General features: G+C 40.5%; 1 protein-coding gene across 5 annotated transcripts in view; it reads right to left on the reverse strand.

Annotated features, from left to right (window-relative positions):
• LOC117522524 (UDP-N-acetylglucosamine transporter-like) overlaps positions 1 to 22741 on the reverse strand; it is a 49624-nt gene that overhangs the window by 19659 nt on the left and 7224 nt on the right. The window contains exons 2-6 of one of the 5 annotated variants that reach the window (XM_034183968.1): positions 19676 to 19778; positions 19477 to 19578; positions 4562 to 4802; positions 4336 to 4490; positions 1166 to 1288 (exon numbers count right to left, since the gene is read on the reverse strand). In XM_034183968.1, the coding sequence (XP_034039859.1) occupies positions 1166 to 1288; positions 4336 to 4490; positions 4562 to 4802; positions 19477 to 19485 (528 nt within the window). In that variant the 5' untranslated portion in view covers positions 19486 to 19578; positions 19676 to 19778. Of the gene's footprint in view, positions 1 to 1165; positions 1289 to 4335; positions 4491 to 4561; positions 4803 to 12632; positions 12679 to 13875; positions 13881 to 19476; positions 19579 to 19675; positions 19779 to 22741 lie in introns of those variants that run through there. The other 4 variants (XM_034183967.1, XM_034183970.1, XM_034183971.1 and 1 more) reach the window with 4 other exon arrangements.

The raw sequence follows: 22741 nt of genomic DNA on the forward strand, positions 1-22741 counted from the left end.
CCTCACACCCTATGACTGCTGGGATAGGCTCCAGCCCCCCATGACCCTTAATTGGAGTAAGCGGGTATAGAATATGGATGGATGGATATTTTCTGTTTTGGAGTGAGCATTGACTGATTTTACTGGAGCAGGGTGAATGCTGACCAGAGCAGACAATTATCAAAAGGTGTTCTTTCAGTTTTCTGCTGTAACCGTGCATGGGGGGGCGGGGGACAGCTTCATGAATGCACAGCTTCGTGAGCAATGAGCAGAGGGGTGCAATCACTCTGACAAATGCATAGATATCATACACGTGTATTATATCTATATGGTAAAAGTAGGTGATTATGGACATGTGGTTACAACTGTTCTGTCCGCAGAAGTCTCCTGATTCTACTGTGCAACAAAAATCAATAGCATAAATTCCATGAAAAGAATGACACACTCTTCAACAGAAGACAGTTTTGAGATACTAACATAGATTTTTAGCTCTGTGGGAAAATGCGGTAATAACTGTAGGTTTAAGGAAAATGGATTGCATTTATATAGCGATTTTCCATCTATATCAGAAGCGCAAAGCATTTACAACAATGCCTTGCATTCACCCAGACACACAGTGATGTCAGGGTGCTGCCATGCAAGGCGCTCACTATACAACTTGGAGCAACTTGAGGATTAAGGACCTTGCCCAAGGGTCCGTAGTGATTGCCCAAAAAGACTAGGGTTTGAACCAAGGATCCTCTGGTCTGAAGCCCACCCCTTACCAAAAAATAGTACTGATAAGTATATAAAAAGTAAACTGGACGTATACTTGAAACATACTTGCATGTACTACTTTTTGGTAAGGGACTGCTTAACCACTAAACCATCAACTCCATACAGTCTATGCCACAGACTATATGGAGTATTATTATGTGGCACAAGCGCACTGGCACTCATGTCACAGGATTCATCCGTGTAGTCAGCAATAATCGGAGGAAACACAAACTCTGTCTCCTTTATTAAAATAAATTTGCCCTGATTTCCTCACTTTTGTTATCGGGAGGCAAACTGGTCCCCAATATCTGCATTGGGAGCCTGGCTTTACATTCATCCCACTTCTCAGAAACCTAACACAATGTTTCATAGAACACAGTAGTTGTGTGCTTACAAAGTGCACAGGGGCTTTGATTGACATGCTGATTACCTGCACCACAGTCACTCCAGCCATGAGTAAGAGCAGCGACACCCACTGATTCCAATTCAGACTTCTCCCCAACATGCAGACAGTGAACAGTGCTGTGGTGAGGATCTTCAGCTGATATGTCACCTGTATGGAGCAAAGCACACAAACCACTGAAACCAGAAATATACATTATCTATCTCTATCTACCTACCTACAAGCTCAATTCCAATGAAGTTGGGACGTTGTTTAAAATGTAAATAAAAACAGAATACAATGATTTGCAAATCCTCTTCAACCTATATTCAATTGAACACACCACAAAGACAAGATATTTAATGTTCAAACTGATAAACTTTATTGTTTTTGTGCAAACATTTGCTCATTTTGAAATGGATGCCTGCAACACATTTCAAAAAAAGATGGGTCCGTGGTATGTTTACCACTGTGTTACATCACCTTTCCTTCTAACAACACTCAATAAACATTTGGGAACTGAGGACACTAATTGTTGAAGCTTTGTAGGTGGAATTCTTTTCCATTCTTGCTTGATGTATGACTTCATTTGTTCAACAGTCTCAGTTGTTATATTTTGCGCTTCATAATGTGCCACACATTTTCAATGGGCGATAGGTCTGGACTGCAGGCAGGCCAGTCTAGTACCCGCACTCTTTTACTACGAAGCCACAATGTTGTAACACGTGCAGAATGTGGCTTGGCATTGTCATGCTGAAATAAGCAGGGACGTCCCTGAAAAAGATGTTGCTTGGATGGCAGCATGTGTTGCTCCAAAACCTGGATGTACCTTTCAGCATTAATGGTGCCACAGATGTGTAAGTTGTCCATGCCATGTGCACTAACACACCCCCATACCATCACAGATGCTGGCTTTTGAACTTTGCGCTGGGAACACCTGGATGATCTTTTTCCTCTTTTGTCCGGAGGACACGATGTCCATGAGTTCCAAAAACAATTTGAAATGTGGACTCATCAGACCACAGCACACTTTTCCACTTTGCGTCTGTCCATTTCAAATGAGCTCAGGCCCAGAGAAGGCGGAGGCATTTCTGGATGTTGTTGATGTATGGCTTTCACTTTGGATGGTAGAGTTTTAACTTGCACTTGTAGATGTAGCGACGAACTGTGTTAACTGACAATGGTTTTCTGAAGTGTTCCTGAGCCCACACGGTAAGATCCTTTACACAATGATGTCAGTTTTTGATGCATTGCTACCTGAGGGATTGAAGGTCACGGGCATTCAATGTTGGTTTTCAGCCTTGCCACTTTCGTGTAGAAAATTCTCCAGATTCTCTGAATCTTCTGATTATATTATGGACTGTAGATGATGGAATCCCTAAATTCCTTGCAGTTGATCATTGAGAAACATTGGTGTTAAACTGTTGGACTATTTTTCATGCAGTTTTCACAAATTGGTTATCCTCGCCCCATCTTTGCTTGTAAACAACTGAGCCTTTTGGGGATGCTCCTTTTATACCCAGTCATGACACTCACAATTAGTGTCCTCAGTTCTGAAACGCTTATTGAGTGTTGTTAGAAGGAAAGGTGATGTAACACAGTAGTAAACATACCACTGTCCCAGCTTTTTGAAACGTGTTGCAGGCATCCATGTCAATGTCCCAACTTCACTGGAATTGGGGTTGTACAACCCCAATTCCAATTGTGAACAATTCCAACCCAAATTGTGCAAATATATGCTCATTTTGAAATGGATTCACGTTTCAAAAAAGTTGGGACAGGACAACAAAAGACTTGAAAAGTTGATGAATGCTCAAAGAAGACCTAATTGGAATTTGATATTTCACACTTTTTAATTTGTTTATGCCATTTCCAATACAAAAACTACAACAAATAAAAAAATTCTAAAATCATGGTCCTTAAACTCAAACTGAAAGCAAATCTCTACAATTGAATATGAATTTATCTAATATGCTGTATAAGGCTGACCGTGTGTGTGTGTGTGTGTGTGTGTGTGTGCGTGTGTGCGTGCATGCGTGCGTGTGTGTGTGTGTGTGTGTGCTTGCTAAGCAGAGCCACAGTAATTAAGTAATTCACACCAAACTCACTATGGTGACTGGGGGCACCAAGGGGGAGGTCACTGGGGCCCTAAGGCTGAAAGCGTATGTACACACACACACACACACACACACACACACACACACATACACACACACACACACACACACACACACACACACACACGGTCAGCCTTATATATTAGCTCACGACCCACTCACTGGAGCCCTTATTTTCACAGTTCAAGTCAGGTAGCAAGCATCACACTTAACTTACTATGTAGTAGCGGGTGGCTAGGGTGCACTTTAATTACAATCCGAACGGGACAGCACACACCGCGTGCGACTTAAAGTGCACATTTTTTTCAATTAAAATGTACCTGCTGTGTGTGGCATGCCAGAGCATTGCAGTGATATGACATGCTATCACCTTTTTATCAACATTCATTTGAGTCTCATGAATGTCAAAAACTGCTCTGTGAAAATTAATGGTGACAACATACGAGTACAGACAATGAAATGCAACTTACTACACCTTAACTAAAGTGACATGAAATATCCAATGACATGGCTAAAATTCTTCTCTATTACCCGTGCGTAGAACGGGTAACTCAACTAGTTAAAAATGTAAAAGCCGAGAAGATGGGTTTCATAAGTAATGGGCCACTTTGGTTTAAAACCTGTAAATAATCATTTTTATTGCCAGTTTTCTTCAGACGAGTCAGGGGATGGATACATGAACACTTCTATTTCCAACATTTCCACTGAATATGTCTTGGATTTTATTTACATCAGCGATCAAGAAATACAAACAGTATGACACTCTATGGTAAATCTGCCTGAAGTAGACAGTTCTCAAAAACTGACTGTGCAAGAAGAAGAGTGAGGAAAGACACCAAGACAACCCAGAAGAAGTCATAGGCTTCTGAGGCTGTGACTGGAGAAATTGTGCACAGTGCATGTTTTGCATTTTGTATCACCAGTTCTACAGATTCATGATGAAGTGGTGTATAGGAGGCTTTTCTTAAAAAGAAGACCTGAAACTTCAGCTACAATTTGCCAAAGAAGGTACATCTGAGATGCAAGCCTAGAATTGATGTTCTGGTGAAAGAAAACCCTCCTCATGCAGACAACACGTCTACCAGCACATTTAAATGTCACCTGATAAGTGGCTGCGTCCAGGTTGGATAAGGCAACATAAAGCAGGTTGTTCTGCAGCGTGTAGATCCCTGCAGGTACGGCTAACTTCATAGTGTCAAAACGGTTGTCCACAATCTCCTCCTTCAGCAGATAGATTGTTGCCCAAACACTGAAATCTGGTAAGAACAGTGTATCATGAAATGCATCAGTACATTGCGCTGTCTTGCTCAGTAGTAGTGTTACTCACTGCTGTCTCTGAAGACCAGCAGGGTGCAAATGAGAATCTTCAACACCTCAGCTGAGACCACAGCAGACGAGGCCAGGTAACGAGGACCCTCTTCCTTGATGGTACGGGAGTAACGCATTGTGAGGACCAGTGAGGTAGTTTGCAACACCAGAACCCCCAGAGACACATACTTCATCTTGAGGCTGTATGACGAAGACATCGGAGAGGAATTTGCCTGATAGTCAACTCTCCCAGGAGGAGCCTTCAGGACAGACAGAAGGAAAAAACAGACACATGGTCCAGTCAAAAATGAACAGAAATGTCCCTTTTCAAGCTTCTACTAACATATCAGGTGTATTTTTGTCCCCCCCCCACTAGTTTTTACTTTTATTTCATTGTAAAGTTTTGGTTTCATTCTCAAGATACAGTTGTGTTGATTTCCTAATGTGTATCAGCAAAACTGAAAACAAGATAAACTAATTAAAAAAAACTTTTAGAACACTGGTTTGTAACATATTTTTACGCTGGTTTTCTTCATCGGGGTAGACAACACCAAAACAAGGCTGGCAAAATAGAATTAACAGAAGTATTAAGAACAAGCTCACACAGTGACATGTTGCTTGTAGCTTGCAGCACTGTTAGCGATATGGCAAAAACTAGTAGGAACTAGTAAGTTCTGAAGTTCCACTAATCCGCTAACTAGTGACACTGACTTTTTCAGTAGCAGATTAGCTAACTTTGAAAATCTTTATAAAACCAATTAACTTCTGCAAAATTTAGTTCAGCTAACTTTAGGTCTGCCAACCTTTTTTTTTTTTTTAAATAAAGTTTAACAGTCAAAAATGCATGTAAACCCTAAAATCACACACTCTTGTTCCTGTTGGAGCTCATGGATCATTTACACTAACATTACATGATGCAATTTATTGATAAATATTGCAATGTGAGAAAACAGTATTTACCTCTAACATTTATTTTTGTCCAACAGTTACTTTTTTGTAAATACTCGTATATAAAATTGTCCATTGCTCTTATTGGTGTTCTTTCCTGCTATAGCGTTAGCTGCGTGTCCTGCAGTGCTAACTCATTAGCCTCTGCCAGCATTCTAATCATTTACTATTCATAACAAAACAGTAACCAGTAACATGGGTGAGGGTTTAATAAAAAAAAAAACAAAAAAAACATGGGTGTACAGATATTCATCAAATTTTTGGGAATATGACTTGAGTTGGTGTCTTCAGATGCTTTTGGAACATAATATTGGTCAGAGTTCAAGCACAACAAAGCCCAAAAACCCATTTAACACAGTATCTTCACAACAAATGTGTCATCTTTTTTTTTTTTACTTTTGACCCCTGTATAAACTAAAACTGAGCTTTGTTACCATTTTTGCTGTTTTTACCCCATAACTCCAGAACATTCAGGCATAGATAGTCAAAACTATACCTTTTTGGGATCGTTATGATCAGACAAATAATGTGGTATCATTTTCAACATGACTGGAGCAGAACATTTTGACCTCTGTGTAATTCTTTACTGACCCCTGCCTGGCTACAGCTGCCACCCTGGGATGGCTGTACTTCAATTTTGTGTAGGCCATGGTACCCTGAGGCTGGATTGTAAGTGGTGTTTCGTCACCTTAAGTGGTACTGAAATCCTGCTTGGCCCATGAACTACATCACGCCCCCAGTGTATAAATAAATTGAATATGGCACCACTGTCTCATTTGAAACCTGCGTGACATCGCGGGATTTGATCACTTATTAGGGGGACCTCCGCTGCCGTTGTGCAATATATACACAGCATAAAGCCCTGCATAAAGCCCACCGAATAATGAAGGATGAATAATGACCCATGTAGCAAGGTTTTTTGTTTTTTGTTTTTGGTACGTGTCCAGTTATTCAACAATTGTGGGAGAATAGTGGCTCTGAGAGGCAGAATATTTGGCAAATGAGGCTCATCTCTGAGCGTGGCGCTAATTTCAAGAAGTTCAAAATTTAGCAACAACAGCGTGGGATAGTTTGTGTACGAGGTACTACAAGGACAAATGAGGATTTTAGAGGCACGCTTGTGATGAGGATGAGGCTGTTAAAAGCCCATTATCTAAGCACCTAGTGGCTACGAGAACTGAACTGGCTATTTTGGACAGGCTCAGCCCTCTTGCGCACTACAATCCCACCTGCTTTGTGCGCCAGACGCTGTATATAAAATAATTATTTTGTAGCGGACTAATCATTTTCTGTCAGAGCTTGGATGTTGAAAACACCTCTAATCGCTTCTGGAATCATACAGGACATTTGCAGCTTTTTCCTCTCTCTGTCTCGTGCACTGAGGAGGAGAACATATTTGGAACAGCTTAAAAGGTAATTATTTGTAATGTTTATATTGTAATAGCTTGGTAACAGTTGCATGTTCTTTATAAGCTGCTGTAAAAGTATGTTTATGATAGATTTAACAACTTGTTTTAATGTATCAGATGAGCTCCGCTGTGTGTGCGCAATGACACGACTTCCACTCAAGAAGAGCATTTACGCAAAACCCCAGCTCGTAAAAGAGTGATTGTGCAGACAATAACAGACAAACACACAGTTAAAAATTGGATCACGGTGTCAAAATGACTGTGTGTTTAAAGCCTTGGAAGAAATAACCCAGCGAAGCCACGGAAGAAATAAATCCAGTGAGAAGGCGTGCAGAGGCGACTGTCCAGGAACCCGCATTTCGGTTCGAACTGGTCTGGTGCATTTAATGACTCTGGAACACAGGTGAACTGCAGCCTGACGCAGGGATGTGCACACTGGCCAGACTGTACTGGAGCGTCTTTTTTTGGACTGCATTTAAAAATGTGACAACATCTTGTATGGATGCTATGAATTCAAAACCCACACTTTAAAGGGACCAAGTGTGGGAGGGCTGGAGGTTTGGACCAAATCCATACTTAAATGTGCACCAACGTCACGTTACATGGTGCTACATGGATCATATGCAGCTTGACATGGATCATATGCGGCGACACGAGCCACTCGAGGCTGGACGGGGCTCAAATGACAGGTCGGTCCTGGCTCACTAGAGGCTGATACCTGGCACATGTGAGGTACAGAGAGGCACATAGAGGCGCCTTAGTAGTGGATACGTGACGGTGTAAAATGTGGACCATTCTTTGAATAATCACTGACACACCCATGCGTGGTTCATTATTCATGGCTTATTATTCAGTGCAACCAAGGCTTAACTTCACACGGATAAATGGTATACTGTTTTGTTTTCGGCTGCAATCACCGAAGCAGTCGCGAAAAGTGTTTTTTTTTTTTTTTGGTCCCCATAAACAAACCGCAACACATGTCCACTTTCCCATGGCATCGTCACTTTTTCTTTGCATTTTCACTTTGTTTGCGTGTAACTTTCTCAAAAACCCATTGAAAATGCAATGGGTTTTTTCCCCCAGAAGTAGAGAAATTATGTCATATTTTACCCCTTTAGTGCCCGCCCTCAAACGAGCCTGCAGTGCCCTATTGACTCTGACAAACCAGATATGCACCTTATGGAAGCCAACATGCTGAACACACGGTCTCTTTGTGTTAAAATAGCCCCATGGGAATTAAACATACACTGTATATTTACTGGACAAACCCTCTGTCACCCATAGATCTTCTGAAGAGTGGTTTTGAAACTGAAATGAAGCACCAGCATTTGACTCCCAGCTGACCAATAAATGGGTAGAGGTGGAGTGTGGGGAAGACCAGTGTGACCAGGGCAAAAACCTGAATTCCCCTACCCCCACCCACTCCAACATGGAGTTGCAAAACAAGCTAAAGCAAACAGGCTACCCTTGGTGTTTTATTTTGGTGACCAAACGTCCTCTTTTCCTAGGACATGTCCTGTTTTCACATCCTGTCCTGGCCACCCTGGGATTTTTTTAGAATGTGATGACAATGTCCTTCATTGTTTTTCATTGGGCCAATAAATTGAATGGCATTCAGGGAGCTACTAATCATCAGTGTCGCCAACTGAACGGTCCCCTCAAAAAATCGGTTTGCCCTGCCTTCACTGCGCATGCTTCATTTATGAGCGTCGGCCGTGGTGCACCGATTATCACGTTGTTTCTGCTTCAAACTGCACTCCAGTCATCATCTATCTCAGCAACAGATATCTGAAGCGTTTGTACAACAATCATTTCCACATGAATTCAGCATTATTTCATCATAAAAGATGGAGGACCGATCACAGCGCCACAGCTGACGTGCTACTGTTGCTGCGACTACGTCATTTCAGAGCGTCAGCCGTGGTTCACCAATTAGCGCCTCGTTTCTGCTTAAAACGGCCTCGTTTCTGCTTAAAACTGACTTTATAATTATTTAAGAGGTTTTACTTTGTCATCTGATGGTTAATAATCACTTTATTCCCTTTGATGGCTTTGGGTGTGGAGAGTCAGACTCAGATGTGCTGCTGTGATCCGAAATGACCGGACCAATTTTTAGGGGGCACAATTCGGTCGGTGTCACTGGAACTATAGGTGAAATGGAACCAGAATATCTGGTAACTGGCGGAATCAGGTCTCACCATTAAAATAATCAAGTTATTTAGCCACTATATAAGGCTATAGGTCAGCATTAGATGCCCCAAACTCTTGACAGAACAGCGACGGAATGGCAGAACGGGAGCTTGTGTGGTGCCATCTAGTGTTAGTGAGGGTAAATTTTCCAATATGGAGATCTGCTATTCTGACGATTAGTGCTAACTGGGATGGAAAAGAGATAAGTTTGTGCTTTGAACATGACAGGGGGACATTATCTTGAGAGTAGGGGGCATAGTAAGGTGCTGTTCTGTCAATCATACAACCCCTGGCAAAAATTATGGAATCACCGGCCTCGGAGGATGTTCATTCAGTTGTTTAATTTTGTAGAAAAAAAGCAGATCACAGACATGACACAAAACTAAATTCATTTCAAATGGCAACTTTCTGGCTTTAAGAAACACTATAAAAAATCAGGAAAAAAAAAACTGTGGCACTCAGTAACGGTTACTTTTTTAGACCAAGCAGAGGGAAAAAAATATGGAATCACTTAATTCTGAGGAAAAAATTATGGAATCATGAAAAACAAAAGAACGCTACAACACATCACTAGTATCTTGTTGCACCACCTCTGGCTTTTATAACAGCTTGCAGTCTCTGAGGCATGGACTTAATGAGTGACAAACAGTACTCTTCATCAATCTGGCTCCAACTTTCTCTGATTGCTGTTGCCAGATCAGCTTTGCAGGTTGGAGCCTTGTCATGGACCATTTTCTTCAACTTCCACCAAAGATTTTCAATTGGATTAAGATCCGGACTATTTGCAGGCCATGACATTGACCCTATGTGTCTTTTTGCAAGCAATGTTTTCACAGTTTTTGCTCTATGGCAAGATGCATTATCATCTTGAAAAATGATTTCATCATCCCCAAACATCCTTTCAATTGATGGGATAAGAAAAGTGTCCAAAATATCAACGTAAAATTGTGCATTTATTGATGATGTAATGACAGCCATCTCCCCAGTGCCTTTACCTGACATGCAGCCCCATATCATCAATGACTGTGGGAATTTACATGTTCTCTTCAGGCAGTCATCTTTATAAATCTCATTGGAACAGCACCAAACAAAAGTTCCAGCATCATCACCTTGCCCAATGCAGATTCGAGACTCATCACTGAATATGACTTTCATCCAGTCATCCACAGTCCACGATTGCTTTTCCTTAGCCCATTGTAACCTTGTTTTTTTCTGTTTAGGTGTTAATGATGGCTTTCGTTTAGCTTTTCTGTATGTAAATCCCATTTCCTTTAGGCGGTTTCTTACAGTTCGGTCACAGACGTTGACTCCAGTTTCCTCCCATTCGTTCCTCATTGTTTTGTTGTGCATTTTCAATTTTTGAGACATATTGCTTTAAGTTTTCTGTCTTGACGCTTTGATGTCTTCCTTGGTCTACCAGTATGTTTGCCTTTAACAACCTTCCCATGTTGTTTGTATTTGGTCCAGAGTTTAGACACAGCTGACTGTGAACAACCAACATCTTTTGCAACATTGCGTAATGATTTACCCTCTTTTAAGAGTTTGATAATCCTCTCCTTTGTTTCAATTGACATCTCTCGCGTTGGAGCCATGATTCATGTCAGTCCACTTGGTGCAACAGCTCTCCAAGGTGTGATCACTCCTTTTTAGATGCAGACTAACAAGCAGATCTGATTTGATGCAGGTGTTAGTTTTGGGGATGAAAATTTACAGGGTGATTCCATAATTTATTCCTCAGAATTGAGTGAGTCCATATTTTTTTCCCTCTGCTTGGTCTAAAAAAGTAACCATTACTGACTGCCACAATTTTTTTCTTGATTTCTTATAGTGTTTCTTAAAGCCAGAAAGTTGCCATTTGAAATGACTTTAGTTTTTTTCTACAAAATTAAACAACTGAATGAACATCCTCCGAGGCCGGTGATTCCATAATTTTTGCCAGGGGTTGTATTATCATTCCGGTTCCGCTTATTAGTATCTGCTGCCAACCGAAAGGTAATACTGGAGCAGAGACTTCGAAGATGACCCATTAGTACAATTAACTGCACCACAAGCCATATTATCTCAGATATTTGTAATAAAATGCTCAAAAATGACAAACACGGGACAGTCCATAGTAGCTAGCAGTGCCTATACTCGTGGGGTTTTGGACACGGCTCATTGGCACATAGTAGCACTCAGAGTGACCACACCTCTAACAATTCATAATTATTCATAACTTTATGACTTAGCATCGCTTCAAAAAATGAGCTATTTAAAAAAAATCACTACGTGTTGCTCGTGAGGATCCACAAGCTATAGATTGGGTACTGTTAGATACAACCTCAATTCCAATTAAGTTGGGACATTGTGTAAAATGTAAATAAAAACAGAATACAATGATTTGCAAATCCGCTTCCACCTATATTCAATTGAATGCACCACAAAGACAAGATCTGTAATGTTCAAACTGATAAAACTTTTTGAAATGGATGAATGCAACACGTTTCAAAAAAGCTGGGACAGTGGTATGTTTGGGAACTGTGGACACCATTTGTTGAAACGTTGTAGGTGGAATTCTTTCCCATTCTTGCTTGATGTACGACATCAGTTGCTCAACAGTCCGGGGTCTCCATTGTCGTATTTTGTGCTTCATAATGCGCCACATATTTTCAATGGGCGACAGGTCTGGACTGCAGGCAGGCCAGTCTAGTATCCACACTCTTTTACTACGAAGCCACGCTGTTGTAACACGTGCAGAATGTGGCTTGGCATTGTCTTGCTGAAATAAGCAGGGACGTCCCTAAAAAAGACGTTTCTTGGATGGCAGCATGTCTTGTTCCAAAACCTGGATGTACCTTTCAGCATTGATGGTGTCACAGATGTGTAAGTTGCCCATGCCATGGGCACTGACACACCCTCATACCATCACAGATGCTGGCTTTTGAACTTTGCACTGGTAACAATCTGGATGGTCTTTTTCATCTTTTGTCCGGAGGACACGACGTCCATGATTTCCAAAAACAATTTGAAATGTGGACTCATCAGACCACAGTACACTTTTCCACTTTGCATCTGTCCATTTCAAATGAGCTCGGGCCCAGAGAAGGCGGCAGCGTTTCTGGATGTTGTTGATGTATGGCTTTTGCTTTGCATGGTAGAGTTTTAACTTGCACTTGTAGATGTAGCGACGAACTGTGTTAACTGACAATGGTTTTCTGAAGTGTTCCTGAGCCCATGCGGTAAGATCCTTTACACAATGATGTCGGTTTTTAATGTGGTGCCACCTGAGGGATTGAAGGTCACAGGCATTCAGTGTTGGTTTTCGGCCTTGCTGCTTATGTGTAGAAAGTTCTCCAGATTCTCTGAATCTTCTGACTATATTATGGACTGTAGATGATGGAATCCCTAAATTTATTGCAATTGAACGTTGAGAAACATTGTTCTTAAACTGTTGGACTATTTTTTCACGCAGTTGTTCACAAAGTGGTGATCCTTGCCCCATCTTTGCTTGTGAATGGCTAAGCCTTTTGGGGATGCCCCTTTATACCCAATCATGACACTCACCTGTTTCCAATTAACCTGTTCACCCGTGAAATGTTCCAAACAGGTGTTCTTTGAGCATTCATCAACTTTCCATCCATCCATTTCAAAATGAGCAAATATCTGCACAAAAACAAAAAAGTCAGTTTGAACATTAAATATCTTGTCTTTGTGGTGTAATTGAATATAGGTTGAAGAGGATTTGCAAATCATTGTATTCTGTTTTTATTTACATTTCACATAACATCCCAACTTCATTGGAATTGGGGTTGTATATATTAGTGTGTTTATCTGTTATTTTGTTTTTGTTTGTTTTTTTTTTTTGCTGTTTGTTTTGGTATTAAGTAATTATTTTACTTAAATGATTATATTCTCAGTCTGATATACTTTTTAGTCTGTTATTTGTTTGAATGTGCATGTCGAACTGGGTTGAACCGGTTTCACCACTCAGGACAAAGATATTCAGGTTACAATATAAATCATATGCCTCGTTATCGCGTGGGTTATGTGCAGGGGTGCTGGACCTCCCTGAATGCCCACAGGGACCAATAAGGCAAGGATTTTGAAAATAAGGTCCACCTTTGTTATGCCCATGTTGTGCTTTATAAAAACGTTTTCCATTGTTCGTGGTTCTGCGTGAGAGAGGTTCTTCATGATCCAGCCCTGCTTTTCCACTGTGACTTTGAATAATTTAAAAGTGTGAAATAGTTTGACTTTGTTATGTTGCAGCCAAAGCTACCAACGTTCCGTTTTAGCAGCATTCACCCTTGACCAGTGGTGGGCACAGTTCCGCTAATCGCTAATTATCGAAGATAATGCTTTCATTATCGGATTAGCTTTTCAGATAACTTTGAAAACCATCATCAGCCCAATTATCTTGCGATAAATTTTGGTCCGATAATTTTTAAATCGCTAACATTTTTGCAGGTGAAGTAAATAAAGCTTTAACAGATAAAAACCTTTCTTAAATCTGATAAAGATTTTAGTGCTTAAACAGCTCTGTTCTTTGTAAACAGAGGAAAGCTGATTTGGAGAGAAACCCCTCTATTCTCTGCAGTCAGAGGCGAACTGATCACGAGATCATTGCTCCTGACACCACACTAATTCACCGGCAACGTCACCCAAATCATCCAGAGGCAAACAGTTTTAACTTATGGTTAAAATTCTAACCAAACTAATTTTGGAGACATGTTATTTAAGTTAACGTCACTTCTGAAGTTTTATAACGTGAAAATATCAGCTATATGTTTTAGTTTTAAAGTACTACAGTAATTTTGAAGGTTTTAGTGTGGACATGCTCTGCTGCCCAGTGCATTATAGGTACAGTCACAACAGGAGAAATGCATTTGAGACGCTCTGATCAGGCTCCACACGGACAACAGCATTAAAGTCTTTGTATATTGTGCCTAAAAACTGTTATGAATATATTCTCTGGGTTTATAGACATTGTTACTTGTTATTGTGTTTGTTTTAAATGTCAGAAGAAGCTCAGGTTGCTTTTCCAATATTTTCCTGTTTGCCCTACGGTCTCTACTGCCATCTACTGGCCAGTAGTGTTCATGGCAGTATTTGCCCTAATTTGAGATATCCCATAAATTATCATTCTTAAAAATAAATAAATAAATTATAATTCTAAAAATAAGGATGAGGTTGGGCTTAAGCAGTTAGCTTGCACGTCCTCACTGTGCTAAATTCTGTGACAACAAATGCAAGTTGATGTTGAAAGCCATGACAGGGAATGTTTTCTGTCCAGTTTTTCCTGTTCGGTGATTTCACAGTTCCCCAACCCAGAGGTAAAAAGACACTGAGCCGTGTCATGGTCATATACAGTGCATCCGGATGTATTCACAGTGCTTCACTTTTTCCATATTTCCTACATTGTGAAAGCTTTTCATCCATCTGTCTGTTTGTCTGTCTGTCTGTGCTCAGCATAAGTCCAGTTCTATCACTGCCAGACCTGAAATTCACAGGGAACATTCTTGGGACACAGACTTTGGACAAGTTCAAAGATGGCTAACCTTGATGTATTTTAAGAGGTAGTTAAAGAGTTCAAAAAGTCACATTATGTTTCAGTTTTATCCGTTTTGTTTTTGAGTGCTGCGGTTGACAGCCAATCAGAGTAGAGCTACACCATGACGTCAGTCGTTGATCTCTTCAAAACCGCTTTGTTTTGTGTGCTTATATATGTTTCTCATATATTATGTAAAAGCTAGTGAGAAATAAACACTGTTTCTGCAACCTAGAAACACCTCTGAACATATATACAAGACATTTCGCAGAGGTTAGCATGACGTCACTCCCTGGTGTAGCTACTTGCTAACAGCTTCATTTCTGGTATATTATGTAAAAGCTAGTGAGAAATAAACTCTTCTAAAACTGAAAATGCTGTTTTTGTAACTTGATAACACCTCTGGAGTCATTTAGAAGACATTTTGCAAACGTTAGGTTGTACACTAATTTTCGCTAACTCAAACCTAACTTTCTATGGAGTTAAATTTATCTCATTAATAACTGCAAATGCACAGAGAGGGGGATCTACAAATATCCCTTGATTTGCACAATATGAACAAATAATGATTTAATATGAACATGTACAAATTGTACCTAAGACAATAGGATCCTAATAATTAATTAAACTGCAAATTATAAAGAACACAATGCTCATATGGCCGAGAGTGTTTTACATTGCATTATATTTTTATATTACAGCCTTGTTCCAAAATGGACGAAATTCATTTTTTCCTCAAAATTCTATATACGGGCATCTTTTCCGGATGCCCCCTGGACGCCTCGCTGGAGAGGTGTTCCGGGCACGTCCCATTGGGAGGAGGCCCCGGGGAAGACCCAGGATATGCTGGAGGGACTACATCTCTCGGCTGGCTTGGGAACGCCTTTGGGTTCCCCAGGAGGAGCTGGGGGAGGTGTGTGTGGATCGGGAGGTCTGGGCGGCTTTGCTTAAGCTGCTGCCCCCGCGACCCGACTCCGGATAAAGCGGAAGAACATGGATGGATGGATGGGATTCTACATACAATATCATAAGGACAATGAGAAAAAGGTATTTGTGAGATTTCTTTGCAAATTTATTAAAAATCAGAAAACTAAGAAATTGCATGTGCATAAGTTTTCACAGCCTTTGCCATGAAGTTCAAAGTCGAGCTCAGGTGCATCCTGTTTCCAGTGATCATCCTTGAGAAGTTTCTACAGCTTAATTGGAGTCCACCTGGAGTAAATTCAGTTGATTGGATATGATTTGGAAAGACACACCCCTGTCTACATATAAGGTCCCACAGTTGACAGTGCAGGTCAGAGCACAAACCAAGCATGAAGTCAAAGGAATTGTCTGTAGACCTCCAAGACAGGATTGTCTCGAGGCACAAATCTGGGTAAGGGTACAGAAACATTTCTGCTGCTTTGAAATTCCCAATGAGCACAGTGGCCTCCATCATCTGTAAATGGAAGAGGTTCAGGTTCACCAAGACTCCTCCTGGAGCTGGCTGCTCGTCTAAACTGAACGATCGGGGGAGAAGGGCCTTAGTCAGGGAGGTGACAAAGAATCCGATGGTCACTCTGTCAGATCTCCAGCATTCCTCTGTGGAGAGAGGAGAACCTTCCAAAAAGACAACCATCTCTGCAACAATCCACCAATCAGGCCTGTATGGTAGAGTGACCAGATGGAAGCCACTCCTTAGTAAAAGGCTCAGACCACAAGAAACAAAATTCTCTGGTCTGAAATATTTGAACTCTTTGGTGTGAATGCCAGGTATCATGTTTGGAGAAAGTCAGGCACCATCCCTACAATGAAGCATGGTGGTGGCAGCATCATGCTGTGGGGATGTTTTCAGTGGCAGGAATGGGCGACTAGTCAGGATTGAGGGAAAGATGAATGCAGCAATGTCCTTGAGTGGCCCAGCCAGAGCCCAGACCTGAATCCGGTTGAACATCTCTGGAGAGGTCGGAAAACGGCTGTGCACCGACGCTCCCCATCCAACCTGATGGAGCTTGAGAGGTTCTGCAAAGTGGAATGGGCAAAACTGCCCAAAGATAGGTGCCCCAAGCTTGTGGCATTGTATTCAAGAAGCATTGAGGTTGTAATTGCTGCCAAGGGTGCATCAACAAAGTATTGAGCAAAGGGTGTGAATACTTATGTACATGCGATTTCTTAGTTTGTTTTGTTCATAAATCTGCCAAAAATTTCAAAGAGCTTTTTTTCATGTTGTCATTATTGGGTATTGTGAGCAGAATTTTGAGGGGGGGGAAATGTATTTACTCCATTTCGGAATAAGGCTGCAACATAAAAAATGTGGAAAAACTGAAGCATTATGAATACGTTCAGGATGCACTGTAAGTACAAACGGATGGGGGAAGCACTATATGTCCTGCTTGCTTGTACCAGTTGGTAGAGAGGAAAAAAACAGGGATGGACTGAGCATTAAGAGTAATGAAAACTCAGATTGCAAAAATTTGGTTGTTAGCTTGAGTCTTTAGCCGTGTAAGTTTTTTCCAAGTGTTCACTGTGATCAAAGAATGTTGACAATTTGAACGTTCTAATGTCATATCAAGACCTTCCAGGTTATAAATGTCACCACACCTGTGTGGCTGACATATATAATACACCCAAGAAATGCATCAAAGTTAAATTGCTAGTGCTAAAGCATTTCATATATAAAGTGTTTTTAACTTACACCAGTATGGTATAAAGCACAGTATTATTTAAACTCTATAAAACTGTTATTTCTGTCTAGGCTATGACTGTCACTGGCATCCAATTTTTTATATCGATATATCACAGTATTTGCTGTGTATTCGCTATAATCAAGTAATGTACTTCGGGGACATTCTGAATGTTACTCTTTATGTTCATTTTCATTCATTCATTCATCTTCAACTGCTTATCCAGGGAGCACGAAAAAAAAAAAAACATGAGACTGGGCTGATTTTTTAGGTCCAGGAATGCAATCAAACCACTTCCAAATTTCTGACTCCAGAATTTAATTAATTCTAAATGTCAGCAATAATTAAGGAATTTCTATATATACATAGTCTAATAGACATGTAACATTGATACACTCCTGATGAAAAAGGGCCGAGAACGATGTGTTCTCAGATTGTCTACCAAAGAACTTTAAAAAAAAAAAAACAGCATTAGGACGAGTCTCCCATCACCCTGCTGGGAGAACATTTTCAGTGACTTTTCGGAGTGACGCCGAGTCGAGGGAGGACTGATGAGTTGGTGGGATCAATCGAACCACGACAATGTGCAGAGCCACATGGAGCAGCCGGAGTTCAGGCCTCATTCCTGGGCAGAGTGAGACAGGCAGCTGGGGTGATGGAGCAAACCCACTCAATCCGAAATTCCTCACTTTTGGATATATACAAACACTTAGTTTGACCAACGGAGCTTAGTTGTCTGAGGTGAGAATAATTACAAAATAAAACATGACGTTACTGCACTGCTGAAGGTTTAATGCTCGGTTAATATTAGCTTAGCCTTTTAGCTGCAGAATCACAGTCGCGCTGAGTGAACGTTTTAATTTGTAAATGGTTCAGTCTATTTTTATTTTTACCAAATAAAGCTACAGCTTTTCTTTTTTGTTGTTGTTGTTACTTCTGAGACCACAAAAAACCCAACTTTAAATAACTTTGATTTTTTTCGGGGGTTTTCCCCAGTAGTGTTTGTTATATTTAAAAAAAAAATTTTTGGCCCACAATCAGCAATATTTGCTGTGCAGACAACCTAAATACAGATGCACTTCCAGTGATGAGCTGAACAGCAAAACCTGAAGTCCAGCTGGAAGAAAACATCTCTGCTCCTCAAACTGGGAGAAAAGTGTCTTCAAAAAGTGTACCGGAGGTCAGAGCTGCAGAGGAGTCTTTCATCTGGTGAAATGTCCAGAGAGTCCAGCAAACCAACACTTGCCTCTACGCTTCTAAATAAAATGAAGGCTCTTTAAACAGCAACTATTTCATTATTTTTAAAATCTGTTTCATTTTATATTTTAACATTAAATGAATGGATCATTAAACATGTCCATGAAGTCAAAGTTCAGTCAAAAGACATTTGCACACATAGAAGCCCTACCCCTATTGTGCATAATTTTAAAACATTCACAATTACTAGTAAATTCATATTTTAGAAATTACTCTGTCCTGATCACAATATTAAAGGCAATCACATATTCTGAGGTAATTACAAGTTGAAATGACTCAATTAAAAAAATGATTTCATCATGTGGTTTATGTCACATTAATAAATCCTGATTTGCACTGCAGACACTGCAATCACTGTTAAATCATCTCCTGTTGCATTTATAATGTGTTTTTATTAATTTACAGTGTCTCTTTTTCTGGTTGAAATGCAAATATTAATAATCTACCAAACTTAAAAATGTACACATTCATTTCCATGCTATTTTATTTGTCTAAAAATAAATGTCCAAGGGAAACGTGAAGGGCTGTGAATACTTTCCAGATGCACCGTTAGTCAGTGGTCACAACAGCTGTCGCCTCTTCCACTTTTGGTTTGTGTAAAAGCAAGGGGTCAACATTGTTCAATCATTCACAAAGCTGAAAGAGTAAATGGAACGATTCAAAGAAAAACCACACAGCGCGCTCCCTCAGGTTGTTCTGTCTGACTGATCGTTTCTTCCCTCAGGCAGACTCACAGGTTGACCTGTTTATTATATTTTAATTTTGTGTACTTTTGTGTACTGTTGTTTATATATTGAAACCTTCGCTTATGTAAATTTTTCTGGGTAACACGCTGTGCAACTGTTACTGACTATATCGTTACATACTCACTTCCACAAAGACAGACGTTATATATTAACTGGTAGTATGAATCATTTATGAGTAATAAAATAAGTCTTACCAACTGCATGAGTTCAGTACACAGAACGCTTGAAGGACACGTCTGTCATTTGTCTACTTTAGTAATCCAGGTTATCCTCATGCCATTGTCTCACCGTTGCCTCTGCTCCAAAAAAAACAAAAAACAAAAACACTTATAGTAACACCACCAATGGCATCAGAAAGTCGTGCTTTTCTCCTCTGTCAAACCAGCGACACACCTTATGGAAGCCAGTGTGTTGAACTCACTATCCCTCTGTTTTCCAGTATCACCATGTGAGTTAAACCGTGGGCTTGTATTGGTCATTGTGCATAATTCTGTCACTGCACACACACACACACACACACACACAAACAAACACCAGCTGATGTTGGAAGTCATGACAGGGAACGGCGTCCGTCTAGTTTTTTCCAGTTTTGTAGTTTCACACTTGCCTAACCCGGAGGTTAAAAACGCACTGACCTGTGTCATAAAAGTGTAAGCAAATCCATCCATCTTCTAAACCCGCTTATTCCAGTTTATGGTCATGGTGGTGGTGGTGGTGGTGGGGGGGGGGGGGGGAGGTTGTATAAGCAAATATTCTACATGAACAAAGATGTGATGTATGCAAGCGGGACAGGACAGGTAGTCATGATAAAACGACACGTGGCATGCACCTGGCACACTGGACACCTTATGTGGTGCACAACCGCACAGTGTTCGCCTGTTCATTTATTTGCATAATATCCTCGAAAGTCACAGGCAATAAAAACAGGTTGAGTTCCTGTTCACACATCTAAAACTTTCTGGCAGACACACACAGTGCCAAAGAAATACACACGCTCTGATTTAATTAAAACATAAAACTATGGATTCTGTATAAGTGCAGTGCATCTGCAAAGTATTCACAGAATATCACTTTTTCCACATTTTGTTATGTGGAAAAATTTGTTTTGTGACATGTTGGTAATGTAGCTGCATTTCCGCTGGCTTAAAAGCAGGTGAAAAAACGTTCAGATTGATATCACCCAGTTTTCATTCAAAAATCAACATTGAAATTACAACTTGTGCTCACTGGGATGAGATGGTGATTGTATGATTTGTAACAACTACAGGAGTACCACACTACAACGAGCAGTGTGATACATGGATATGACAGTACATGTGCTCTGATTGGCTGATTTCTGGTCTGTTATTTTCTCATATATGACTGTTACCATGACAGCTGGTCCGGATCAGGTATCAGATTTGCATCTTTGCTTACAATTTTCACAGCACAAAATAAAACAAAACAAAAAGCGAACAAAGAAATTATGAGCGGCGAAGAGGACCATTCTCCAAGCGAATTTTATTACACTGACGAGTTTGAATTGGAGGCATTAACAGCAAACAAGCTTGAAATGGACATGCAAAATGAAGATGAAACAAGATGAAAACACAGCTCCGAACAGCCATATAATAAATGAATTATTAACCTCGCCTGCTCGGTCTGTACGGGAATACCAGACTGAGGTCTTGACAGTATGGACCCAGCACAGATGGTGGTGAGTTGACAGCTCTGCCCCTCTCTTCACCCAAGTGTCCAGAACATGGGGCCTCAGATCACTTGATACGGTCACAAAATCGATGATCGATCTTCGGTCTAGGGTGCTCTGGTACTATGTATACTTATGAGCATCCTTATGTTCTAACATGGTGTTTGTTATGGACAGTCCGTGACTAGCACAGAAGTCCAATAACAAACAACCGCTCAGGTTTAGATCGGGGAAGCCGTTCCTCCCAATCACGCCTCTCCAGATGTCTCTGTCACTGCCCACATGTGAGTTGAAATCCCCCAGCAGAACAATGGAGTCCCTGGCTGGAGTCCCATGCAGGACTCCAAGAAGGCTGCTGTTCGGTGCATACGCACAAACAACAGTCAGAGCTCATACAGATACGAGGAGCATGATGCAGGGCGTGATACATCAACAGTCATGTAATCAGATATTTATCACATATTACAACAAAATAAAGAACAATAATCATACACATGAATCATGTAGAATGAATAACACAGGTAAATCATTACTGAATTTTCATGTGATGTCTCACAATGTCAGTATGAGACTCAAATTGTAGAATTCTCCCTGCTAGGGAGGCTAAAACCAGTGGTGGTTCGACACTGAATTACTCCACGACCACGGGGGACACTCCCTCCGAGCGACACCCCCCCCCCCCCCCCCCACCACCACCACCTAAAAAAACAGGCAAAATTTTTATTATTTTATTATTAATGTTTTAGAAGTGCCCCTGAAACTGCAATTGAAATTGACATCAAAAGACCGCAGGCTAAAATATAACAAAGCATCCGTAAATTGCAAGTTTGATTCAACACACCCTTACATGCTAAACGTCTGTCATTAGATGCTTTATTCTGTCTTTCAGGGAGGAACAATTAGCTCTTTTTTGTTAGGGTGCATATTTGTCTCAACATTTAGCTAAATATTTAGCTTGATGTTTGTACATATTAGGCTAAATGTGTAAATATTTAACATTAACTGATCTGCAAAAGTTTTAGGTTTGACAGAAACTTGACAATATAGTATTTGCCTTTTTTTCTCCATAATTTTTGGTCTTCATCTGTGAATCAAAAGAAAAACTAAACTGAAATGTTACTAGCATTCCCATGCCAATGAAATCAAATGTGACTGTTTTTCTCCACTAAATAAACCAGTTAATTATATAAAATAAGCAAGACTGCCTGGAGCTGCCTGCAGGGGGTGCCAATTTGCCAATTCTACACACACTGACAAGAAAACCATATTGTGGTGGAGATGTTTTTTTTGTTTTTAAGTGTTCATCCTCACGGTGCCGCCCCCCCCATAAATGCCGCCCCGGGCGATGGCCCGCATTGCTCGCATCAAAAACTGCCACTGGCTAAAACTCTCTCACCTTGATCAGACATCTTGGTTGAATGAAATGATCTGGATCCTGAATCCGGATTCTGCACTTGTCACCATGGTAGCACAAAACAGGGGTGTGTTTCTCGGTGGGGCCGAGAAATGTGGGCTCCTGATTGGATAAAAAGTGGGTCGATACAAAGCCTGGCATTTTCCCTGTATTTTTTTTATATCGCCCTGTTTGTAGATTTGTATCGACCTGATTTTATTGCCACAGTTGACAGGAAAAGTGTATGATTTATCAACCCTATTTTTTCTTGTATCTCATGAGTTCTGATTTACGAGTATAGGGCAGATTTTTGTGGTAATATATATATATATATATATATATATATATATATATATATATATATATATGGGTGATTCTT

The sequence above is a fragment of the Thalassophryne amazonica genome, chromosome 12 (assembly GCF_902500255.1).
Source record: "Thalassophryne amazonica chromosome 12, fThaAma1.1, whole genome shotgun sequence".
In the NCBI taxonomy this organism is placed as follows: Eukaryota; Metazoa; Chordata; class Actinopteri; order Batrachoidiformes; family Batrachoididae; genus Thalassophryne; species Thalassophryne amazonica.